This window comes from Acinonyx jubatus, chromosome D2 (genome assembly GCF_027475565.1).
Source record: "Acinonyx jubatus isolate Ajub_Pintada_27869175 chromosome D2, VMU_Ajub_asm_v1.0, whole genome shotgun sequence".
Taxonomy (NCBI): Eukaryota; Metazoa; Chordata; class Mammalia; order Carnivora; family Felidae; genus Acinonyx; species Acinonyx jubatus.
In genome coordinates this window covers 51,747,605-51,759,661 of record NC_069393.1, presented here as the reverse complement: position 1 = coordinate 51,759,661, position 12,057 = coordinate 51,747,605, and the positions used below count along the sequence as shown (strand labels likewise).

Sequence of the window (12,057 nt, the reverse complement as noted above, 5' to 3'; positions counted from 1 at the left end):
TAATGAAATTAATTTATTACAAGTATATGCTTTCTGGATAAAGTGATTCGAAGCCCACTAATTTTCTGAAAAGGAACTAAGAAAAATAAATAAACCACAAATGTATTTATTACTTTTTGTTGTTATTATCTGGAGTTCTGCTAGTTACAGCTGATCATTGAACCACATGAGTTTAAACTGCATGGGTCCACTTATATATGAAATTTTTTCAATAAATATTCATACAATACTGTAAATGTATTTTCTTTTCCTTATGATTTTATCATTTTCTCTTCCCTTACTTTATTGTAAAGATACAGTATATAATACATATACAAAGTATGTGTTAGTTGACTGTTATCATTAAAGCTTTCTGTTAACAGTAGGCTGTTAGTAAAGTTTGAAAGTCAAAAGTTACATCGATTTTTGGAGTGCCTGACTGGACTGCCTCAGTCAGTAGAGCATGCAACTGTTGACCTTGGGGTCATGAGTCCAAACCCCACCTTGGGTGTAGAGCTTACTTAAATAAAGAAGTTATACATGGATTTTTAACTGCAGGAGGTCGGGGGGAGGAGTCAGCGTCCCTAACTCCCAACACTGTTGAAGGGTCAAATGTAATCTATTTTTCTGAGATGATACCAAGAAAAGGTACTACTTTTCTCATAAACTATCCAAGTCAAGATAACTTTTCTCAACATAATAAATGTAATTTGGGGCATTTAAAAAAATGTATATTTTTAAAAGTTTATTAGTACTTTCCACAGTGTATAACAGCAAACAAAGAAATCTAAGGCAGTAGGTGGCTGTGCTGTACGAAAGAAAAGTTTCAGACAGTAGTCCAGGCAGGAACATGTTTTAAATTCAACACCTGAAAGAACCTTGCTAAGAGCTAAGGATTCTCCTTATAATTCAGGCAAATATAGTCATCAGAAAACATACATACATGAACCGCATGAACTGACTCACTACATTTTATTTTCAAAGAACGAAGAGCAAGCAAAGAAACAAAGTTTTCACTGCATCTCTTCCTGTACTTATACACAAGAATATACTAAATTATTTGATAAGATATTTCTAAAAAAGATTTCTAATTTTAATTTAGAGACTATTAAGAAAATTAGTTTGGACCTCCTGGTTAAGTTCTACTACAGCTGAAACCAAAATATTCTCAATCCTTAAGACTCCACCAGAAAGACAGGAACATATCAACTAACTCCTAAATTAAATTTTTAAAGATTTAACTTAGGGGCACCTGGGTGGTTCAGTCAACTGAACATCTCACTTTTGATTTCGGTTTAGGTTAAGCCCGGTGTCAGGCTCTGCAGTCACAGCACAAAGACTGTTGGGGATTTTCTCTGTCTCAGCCTCTCCCCTGCTCACACACACTCTCTCTCTCTCTCTCTCTCTCTCTCTCTCTCTCTCTCAAAAATAAATAAACTTAAAAAAAAAAAGATTTAGGGGCCCCTGGGTGGCTCAGTCTGTTAAGCATCTGACTCTTGTTGGTTTTAGCTCAGGTCATGATTTCTCTGTTGGTGAGTTCCAGCCCCATGTGGGGCTCTGCACTGACAGCGGCAGGACTGCTTGGGATTCTCTGTCCCTCCCCCGCACGCATGCACACTTTCTCTGTCAAAAATAAATAAATAAACATTAACAAAAAGACTTAGCTTATAACCAAAATAATTAATTCTTCTACTTGTTAAAGAAACAGTGCCCTCTGGAGGCAAAAGTCCCACACAATTTGAGAACTATTTTTCATTTCAATATATAAGAATTAAATGATATCATACGATCAGTGGTTCTCAACCACAGGTGTGCAACAGAACTACCTAAGGAACTTCTTAAAATCTACACATGCACAAACTCCAGCCAAGTCCTCTTGGAACATGAGCATGTGTGTTTTACATAAAAATTAAGTAGTAATAGCTAAACATTTTAGGAAACATCTGTGATTTACTATCATCCACTCCCCCTTCTTTGGAACAATCTCCAAACATATTTTGGAAAATCACTCTGCCCCCTTTCACAGCTCTATCTGGTCTAGATCGGACTGAACCTATATCTAGCTTCAAGTATGAACCCTGATGAATTTAGATGAATTAGCAATTATCACCCTCTTACCCAAAAGGTGTTACATAGCACCTCATAGAGGGAACCACTCACTCTTCCTTTAGTATCATGATAGAGCATGAGGATCTAAGGATTGGAACTGTGACTGAGCAGCCATTTTGTTACTAGAAGGAGAGAGCCTACAGCTGCTGAGGCACCACATGCAGTCGGACAATGAGGCCAAAACTGCATAAAGCGGAGCTGAAAGAAGGACACACCAACTGGGTTCCTGGTGACATCTGCTGAGCAGCAGGCTTCAGCTTCACATGAAATCTTCCCTATTCTGGGATTTCCAGTCACATTTAGCTAATAATTTCTCTTCATCATTTAAGGCAGCTTGAGTTGGTTGAGTCAGTTCTTGTCAATTTTCTGTTAACAGCCTGACTAATACAAGTATCTTATTTAAAACATTTTATTCAACATTCTAAAAAAAAAAAGGTTACATTTAATATTACTCATTCGGAACAAGGGAAACCTTTCTTGGCATTTTTCTGAGCCTTAAAAAAATTTAAACCAGAGATATAGTTGGAACTGTCAAAATGAAAGCGCTATGCTCACTGGCTAATTTCTTCCTGCTCTAGTTCAAGATGATGATGCTCCAATAAACTATGATCTTGCTCTAGAAATATTAGTAGCATATACCATCCAATTCATTAGCCACTTTCACTACTGCCACTGCAGAGGGGAAAAACAGATACAACTAAACATGGAACCCTACTAATTAGTTATGACAGGGAAGGGCTGTGATTGGGATAGTAAAAAAAGAAATAAACCTAAGATAACTACAGGTTTTCCAGGAAAGGAAGCAAATGGTACTACCACTGTAAAAAATTAGATAGGCAGAAAGAAAAGCCAATTTAAGAAATTATGAATTTTTTATTTGGGTATTTTATTTTATTTTAAAAAAATTTTTAATGTTCATTATTTATTTTTGAGAGAGAGGTAAGACAGAGCATGAGCAGGGGAGGGGCACAGAGAGCAGGAGACACAGAATCTGAAGCAGGCTCCAGGCTCTGAGCTGTCAGCACAGAACCCCATGCAGGGCTCAAACCCACAAACCGTGAGATCATGACCTGAACTAAAGTCACCTGCTTAACCAACTGAGCCACCCAGGCGCCCCTATTTAGATATTTTGGATGTCAGTGTGATAATCAGGGAAAATTTTTTAATTTTCATATTTGGCACCTAAAATCAATCGAAAAACAAAAAATGATTGCTTGCTTATATACTTCAAATTAATTTAGTGAAATGGCTACTTTTCACCAGATTTTTTTCATCATACTATATTAATATGATTAAAAAACAAAAGTTGTTGATTTTAGGATGTATATTGTACCTTATACTCATGCAAATCATATACCTCCACTTGATAAATAACACCCTGGGTTAAAAAAAGCTTAAGATCTGCTCCATAACTGACTAAGAAGTCAAATATAAAAAGCCAAGGAAAACTTACATTAATTAGAAGACCTCAAGTTTTCATAAAGTTCTGGAAATCTTTAAAAATTTGTCTTCATAAAAGAACACAGTCAACATAAAGAATAAACCAGGGATTCATAATCTCATAGTTCTAAAGTCAGCAAGTCACAAACAGTATACTGTATATTCCCTTAGAAGTACAGGTTACTGTAGGAGTTATAGTTAATTATGCCAAAACAATTTCCATGGAGCAAATCCAAAGAATTTCTTAGAGTAACCTTTGCACAGAAAGCTATGGCCCAGATGAGGGATAAAGAAGCTGAAAACAGAAATTTAAGGAAACTGATCCTGACTGCTTCTAGAATAAATTATATTTTCCCCCAGAATAAACATTCAAAACACAATGAAACCAAAGCCAAGTTTTAAATAAACTATGCATGCTTATTAACATAAAACGAATAAATATAATTTTACATTCATTCTTCTGAGTCACTGTATTTTAAGTTCAGTATCTTTGAACTTTCTGATCTTGAGCTTTCTAGTTTCTGTGAATGGTTTTCCTTTTTAAGTTTATTTACTGAGAGAGAGAGAGAGAGAGAGAGAGAGAGAGAGAGAGAGAAAGCAGGTGCAGGGGAGGGGCAGAGAGAGAGGAGACAGAATCCTAAGCAGGCTCCACGGAGCCAGTGCAAAGCCTGATGTCAGGCTTGATCCCACAAACCGCGAGATGGTGACCTGAATCGAAGTCGGACACTTAACCAACTGAGCCACCCAGGGGCCCCTCTGTGAATGGGTTTATACCAGTTCCTGCCTTCCCTCATCTCTTCTGATTGCAAATGTCTTCAAGATCCAGGCAGGTAACATGAATGAAAATGTCAGGCAAGGTGACTGTGGCAGGCAGGATGATTATAAAGCAGGAATCTCATCCAAAGGTATTCAAATTCACAACTCTACAAAACCAAATCAAATATGTCTACAGGACCAAATTTATCTACTTATTATATATACACTATAATTATTTTTTGTAGTTATTTGCCCTTTTAAATTAACAAATTCTAGTGGTTAAGAACCATCCCAATTCAGCAGCTAGCACAGTACGACAGAAATATAGTTTTGCTCAGTAAACATCATTTAATATAGCCTGCCAGGCTAAAACTATGTATAAGTTTAGAAAAAACTTCCAAGCAATTATCACTTTGTTCATAAGAACGTGTTTGGGGATACAATAAAAGCCTTATTATCTAAACTCTTAGCTTAGACAGGATAAAATCTTTCATTTCTTATTCCTCATCAAAGTAGTCTGTCCTAGAAAAACCTAATTCCTTATTCGGCCATTTCGCTTCCAGCGATATGCAGAAAAGGGTGATATATGCATACTTCATTTTTTGCACTTCGCAAATACTGCAATTTTTACAAATTGAAGGTTTGTGACAACCCTGCATCAAGCTAAGTCTAACCACACCATTTTCCAACAGCATTTGCTCATTCTGTCACATGATGATAATTCTCCCAATATTTAAAACTTTCTCATTACTATTCTATTTGTTATGTGATCTTTGATGTTACTATTGTAAGTGTTCTGGGCACCAAAAATGGCCTGCATATAGGTCAGAAATCTTTTTTTTTTTTTTTGAGAGGGAGAGCACACGCTAGTAGGGAAGGGGCAGGAGGGAGGAGGACAGAAGATCCAAAGTGGGCTCTGTGCTGACAGCATGAGCGGTCAACCATGAGATCATGACCTGAGCCAGTCGGATGCCTAACTGACTGAGCCTCCCAGGTGCTCCAAAAAAACATGCTGTTCCTTTTCTTGTCCTACTGAACTAAGTAGGACTCCCATATGATGTTGAAAAGGAATGGTGAGAGGGAACATCCTTGCCTTGTTCCTTAGTGGGAAAGCTTCAAATTTCTCACCATTAAGTATAATGTTAGCTGTAGGATTTTGTATTCTTTATCAAGTTAAGAGAAGTTCTTCTCTATTCCTAGTTTACTGAGAGTTTTTCTCATGAATGGGTGTTGAATTTTGTCAAATACTTTTTCTGCATCTATTGATATGATAATTTTTCTTTAGCTTGCTGATGTGATGGATTATATCAGCTGGTTTTAAACAACTTTTTATTGTAGTTGACAAACAATGTTACATTAATTTCAGGGGTATAACAGTGATTTGACAAGCTTATATATTATGCTATGTTCACCAGAGTATGGCTACCATCTGTCACCATACAATGCTACTACAATACCACTGGCTATATTCCCTATGCTGTATTTTTATCCCTGTGATTTATTCGTGTATTAACTGGTTTTTAAATGTTGAGGTAGCTTTGCACGTATGGGATAAATCCCACTTGGTCATGATATAGAATTCCTTTTATAAATTGTTGGATTCAATGTGATGATATTGTGTTGAGGACTTTTGCACCTATGCTCACAAGAGATAGTAGTCTGCAGTTTCTTTTTCTTGTAATGTCTTTGTCTGGTTTTGGTATTAGGGTAATGCTGGCCTCACAGAACGAATTTGAAGTATTCCCTCTGCTCCTATGTGAAAGAGATTATAGAGAACTGGTATAATTTTTTCCTTAAATGTTTGGTAGAATTCATCAGTAAACCCATCTGGGCCTGGCACTCTTCCTGTTTTGGAACGTTATTAATCATTGATTCAATTTCTTTCATAAATACAGACCTATTCAGATTCTCTATTTCTTCTTGTGTGAGTTTTAGCAGATTGTGTCTTTCAAGAAATTGGTTCATTTCATCTAGGTTATGAAAGCTGTGGACACAGAGTTGTTAATAATCCTTGACTGTCCCTTTCTTCCTTGACTCACATGTTATTTAGAAGTGTGTTGTTTAATCTCCAAATATTTGGGGATTTTCCAGCTTAGCTTTCTGTTATTGTTTCTTATTTAATTCCACTGTGGTCTGAGAGCAGACACTGTATGATTTCTATTCTTTCAAATTTGTTAAGGTGTGTTTTATGGCCTAGAATATGGTTGTCTTGTGAATGTCTCATGTGAGCTTGAGAAGAATGTATATTCTGCTGTTGTTCAATGAAGTAGTCTATAGATGTCGATTATATCCATGTGATTGATGGTGTTATGGAGTTCAACTATGTCCTTACTGATTTTGTTTGCTGGATCTGTCCATTTCTGATGGAGGGATGTTGAAGTCTCCAACTATAACAGTGGCCGCATACTCATTCATTTCTCCTTGATGTTCTATCAGTTTTTGCTTGACATATTTTGACCCTTTCTCTCTTTTTCTTCTTCTAATATTCCCATTGTGTTTATGTTAGAGCTTCTGTAGTCATCCCACAATTCTTGAATATTCTGTTTAATTTTTTTCAGTATTTCTTTCTCTTTGACTTTCTGTTTTACAAGTTTCTAGTGACATATTCCCAAGCTCAGAGATTCTTTCCTCAGCTGTGTCTACTAATGAGTGCATCAAAGGCATTTTTCATTTGTTATGTTGCTTTTGATCTCTAATATTTCTTTTTGTTTCTTAGATTTTCCAGCTCTCTGCTTACATTATCCATCTGTTCTTTTATATTGTCTACGTTATCCATTAAAGCCCTTAGCATATTAATCATAGTTTTTAAATAGATTATTCATCTGATAATTCCAATATCCCTGACATATCTGAAACTGGTTCCAATACTTACTCTAGCTCTTCAAACTGTGCTTTTTGCCTTTTAGTCTTCCATGCGCACTTTTTCTTGATAGCTGGACATGATGTACTGGGTGAAAGGAACTGCAATAAACAGGACTTAAGTAATATGGTTGTAAGGTGTGAGGGGAGAGGAAGTGTTCTATAGTTATGATAAAGGTAACAGGTTTGCTTTTAAAAAATTTTTAAGTGTAGTTGACTGGGTCCCAGTCTTTAAGTAAGCTTTGCCCCTTGGCTGTAAACTTTACAAGTGCTTCTCATTTCTACCCCTTAGGTGGGACAGGATGGCTAGAGCAGGCTGGAGCTGTGTACTTCCCTTCCCCCAATTTGGTTAGGCTCTGATTAAACCCCAGTAGTTCAGGCACTGGTACATAGTTTCTTTTGAGGTTAGGTCTGAAGAAGAATAGAATACTTAAGGAACAGAATGGTCTGGTCTATTTCAAAATGGATCCTTTTTCCTCCCCCTGCTGAAAGCACAAGAAGATTATTCTTCGGTCCTCAGTGGGAGAACTTGGTAGAGCTCCAGGAGGTACAACTCACAAAAGTGTGAGCCCCACTATGATTGGGTCCCCCTGGAGTTTTAACTCCGTGACTTGTCCACATTGAACCTCCAGCAATTTGTCAATTACAGTTCAGGTTTCCTAACCCAATACTGGTTCCTAGGGAAGTTTCTGCTCCGTTAAACTGTGGTTCTCTGTATTTTCCTATCTGTCTTTCTCCAATCAAATTGTTGGAGAAAAATTGTTTTTTTTAATCAAAAACAATTTACCACTGTCACTTTAACCATAATTCTAAAAATACTCTGCTACAGTCAACCACAGATTTTAAAAAGGCAAATTAGAAAAAGAATCAGAAGCATACTCCTTCCAGGCATTTACAGTTGACATCACCGCCAGGCCTCTTTAGAGTGGCGGGATGGAAAAACTCCCTAGAGCAAAAGTTAAAGAGCTCTGATGCCAGAGAAAAAGAACAAGGCCATTTCTCTACTATACAGATTAAAAAGGTAATGGTATTCCCATTTTTCCCCTCCATTCTGATGCAAATCTTTTCAGGCAGAAGTCTTAAAGTAGCTCTCAGTGTGGGTCCAGGTTAATTTCAAACAGCTGAGGTACTGCTTGAGGGCAGGAACTACTTACTTAATCTCTTTTGTATCACTCACAGATTTAGCAAAATGAAAGGCATGCTAACAAGAGAGTTTATGTAATATTTCATAAAGTAAGCAAATATGGTAAAAATCAAACACTTTGTGTGTGCATCTGTGCTTTTTGGAGGGGAAACATGGGGATGTGGGTAAGAGTTGTTAGGTGCTTATTTCCATAATCATTAGGCAACTAAATAGGAATATATTTGCTAGGGTCACTGGACTGAAAAGAATTCGGCTAAGAGGTTAACTAAGCAATTCATGCTAATGTCTGTAATCAAGACTGTACACTTTAATCAGCTCTGTGAAAGAGGCAACAGAGTGACTATTCCCTAGGAATGGAAATTCCCCCTATCTCATCCAATAATTCACTTGATTATTGATTTAATAATTCTCACTATTGAATTGCTTCCTCGTATCAGAGTTTAAGTCAGAGTCCTCTTGAAACAGGCAAAAGGTAGAAATGACAACAGCTCTTATTCTCATATCATAAAACAGAAAAGGTTTCCTGAGTTCCGTGTGAAAATAAAAAACAAACAAAAAAACAAGGATGCTCTACATTTGTGGAGCTGCAATTGATTTCCTGATTTCCAAGAAAATCCAAGGAGTATTCTATAGGAGTTGTAATTTCAACTAAATACCTGTAACTTAAGGGACCACTGAAATGATGAACCAGAACTAACATTTCTAAACACTTCCTCCCAACAGGCAGATTTTGAAAGTACAGTTCCAAGATCCCTTAATCCAAAAGCATCGTGTTCCAGTATCTTTAGTTATTTGACTTATAACTGACAAGAAAATTTGCTTGAAGATCCCTAGTTATACCAGATGTCAAGGCAGTTCATGTTTTAATGAAAGTACAGAGTCAGCCTGTTAAATTTAATGTTAACAGTTAAGATGCTTACAATTCCAGTCTTAGTAAATCTCTTCTTGACAGTGTATGAGTAACACATGGACATAAGGACAGAGAGCAAAAATGAAAAAGAAGAAAGATTGTGTAAAATCTAATATAAAAGAAAAGAATTTGTCTTTGGATTAGAAAAATGCACAAAAACTTGTGGACTTTCTTCCCATACTATGGTACTTATCACACCATATTGTCAAGTGTCTTTTTATAGTTTTTTCTCTTATGAGCTTATCGAGGGCAGGGATACATTTTTATATTCTCAGCACCTAATAGAGTACTCAGAGCACAGATGATGTACAACAAATGGCACTGTGCTAAATATACCCTTTAAACTTCATAATAATTGTATGAGGTAGGTAACACCTTACTACTCAAATTTTACAGAAAAAAAACCCCAGGAAACATTGTAATTAAAGAATATGCCCAAAGTCACACAACTGTCTAACTCCAGAGTATATGCCCTTAATTACTGTACTATACTATCTGCATAAATGAATGCCTGTTTTGTCCAGTTTCTGTTCAGTTTTAGTAACTAATTTTATCTACTCACTCAGACATCATCTGCATTTGTGCCTTATGTATCAGGATGACTATATGAGCTCAAAATCACCAGAAAAACATAAGATTTGGGGACGAGCCAGATAATTTTAGGAGTGACGAGTCATTTCTAGACTTCACATTTTCAAAGTGTGGTTACAGTTAACATTAGTTATTTCTAAATACAAGAATACTGAATTTTTTTAAATGTAAATGGCTGTACTATAATTTTAGGAGACAAGCTGGGTAATTTATTTTTTTAATTTAATTTTTTTAAATTTACATCCAAGTTAGTTAGCATATATGGGTAATTTATAATACAGCAAGAGTCGAAACATAAGAACTCTTTAATAAGAAACTTAGAAAGGGCTATGAGGTTAAACTAGCCAGCCTATTTTTTCTTAATTTTTTTTAATGTTTATTTATTTTTGAGAGAGACAGATAGAATGCAAGTGGGTGGGGCAGAGAGAGAGGGAGGCACAGAATTCGAAGCAGGCTCCAGAGCCTGACACGGTGCTGGAACTCATGAAGTGTGAGATCATGACCTGAGCCGAAGTCGGCCGCTCAACAGACTGAGCCACCTAGGTGCCCCAGCCAGCCTATTTTAAAGAGAAGAGGGGTGCCTGGGTGGCTCAGTTGGTTAAGTGTCTGACTTTAGCTCAGCTCATGATCTCACAGTTCGTGAGTTTGAGTCCCACATGGGGCTCTGTGCTGACAGCTCAGAGCCTGAAGCCTGCTTGGATTCTGTGTTTCCCCCACCCCTCTTTCCTGCTAGCACTCTCTTTTTCAAAAATAAATAAATATTTTTAAAAATAATAATAAATAAATAAAGAGATCAGGGTCGCCTGGATGCCTCAGTCAGTTAAGTGTCCAACTTCTGCTCAGGTCACGATCTCACAGTTCATGTGTCAGGGTGTCTGTGCTGACAGTCCAGAGCCTGGAGCCTGCTTCAGATTCTGTGTGTGTGTCTCTCTCTCTGTCTCTCTGCCCTTCCCCCACTCACATGCTGTCTCTCTCTCTAAGAAATAAACATGAAAAAATTAAAACAATAAATAAACAAAGATAAGAGACCAGGAAATAGTTTGTATTAGTTTAATAAACTATTCAATGAAAAAGTTTATATTACTAGACTATGCCAGTATCTCATGTATATGACCCCAAATCAATAAAATTATAAAATAGTTGATAAAACAAATTAATGAAATTATTTAATCTTCCATTCTGCTTAAAAAAACCATTAATTAGGGGCATCTGGGTGGCTCAGTCAGTTGAGCGTCCGGCTTCAGCTCAGGTCATGATCTCACGGTTTGTGAGTTTGAGCCCCAGGTCAGGCTCTGTGCTGACAGCTCAGAGCCTGGAGCCTGTTTCAGATTCTGTGTCTCTCTCTCTCTCTGTCCCTCCCCCGCTATTGCTCCATCTCCCTCTATCAAAAATAAACAAACATAAAAAAATTAAAAAAAAAACCATTAATTAATCTTTTGGGACATCCTACAGTATTATACAAACAGAAATCTTTCCATTCAGAAAAATGTAGGAATTCAGTAACATGTAACAAGGTTTGTAAATACAAAAATATTTATTTTTCTTCATATCAGAGACAACAAAGAGTGTAAAGCCAATTTAACACTTACCTAATTCATCCCACATTTTTAATTTCCAAACACATATGTATATACATTACATACAAAATTAATTATGGAACTGTGAGATATTAATGGAAATCCAGTTAGGCTGATTCAGTAATACTGTAAAAGTCTTCAAAACATGAACAAAATGTAATACAGCTTTAGGAAATCAATATATTTTTCTCCATTTTAGTGAAGATGTTTAAAATGCCAAAAGGGAACTGACATTTATGTACTTTTTGTTGACAGTGAATATCTCTAATTTTCAATGTTTGGAATATAATGGAATCAAGTACATAATAAAAATTGTCTTTGATTTTTAAAAGTTTGCTTAGAGTGATGGAAATAAAAACTTTTTGGTCGGGGTTTTACATACCTTAAAAGTAGAAAGTCCATAAAGTCTTGTGGTATGAACAGTCTCTTGAGAAATGTTTGTGATGTTAGTTATAAAGTCCTCCAGGTACCTGCAAGCTTGTTCCAGGTGTGTTGTGTTGATGATGATCTGCACCAGCTGGAAAATACAAAGTATGTCTGGTGAGATGCAGGTTACATGTACACAAAATCATTTGGTTTTTTATTTTTATTTTTACTATTTTTTTTCATTTGGTTTTTTAAAATGGATTCTTACTTCCAGCAATTGTGCCATTTCTGTACAATTATAGCTTTATAGGATACAAGGGATTATC

General features: G+C 36.3%; 1 protein-coding gene across 12 annotated transcripts in view; it reads right to left on the bottom strand.

The window, feature by feature from the left end:
• EXOC6 (exocyst complex component 6) overlaps positions 1–12,057 on the bottom strand; it is a 316,918-nt gene that overhangs the window by 85,824 nt on the left and 219,037 nt on the right. For 11 of the 12 annotated variants that reach the window (XM_053207218.1, XM_015061898.3, XM_053207222.1 and 8 more), the window contains one exon: positions 11,748–11,882. In XM_053207218.1, coding sequence (XP_053063193.1) covers positions 11,748–11,882 — 135 coding nt within the window. Of the gene's footprint in view, positions 1–7,156; positions 7,246–11,747; positions 11,883–12,057 lie in introns of all 12 variants that reach the window. The other variant, XR_008292111.1, reaches the window with a different exon arrangement.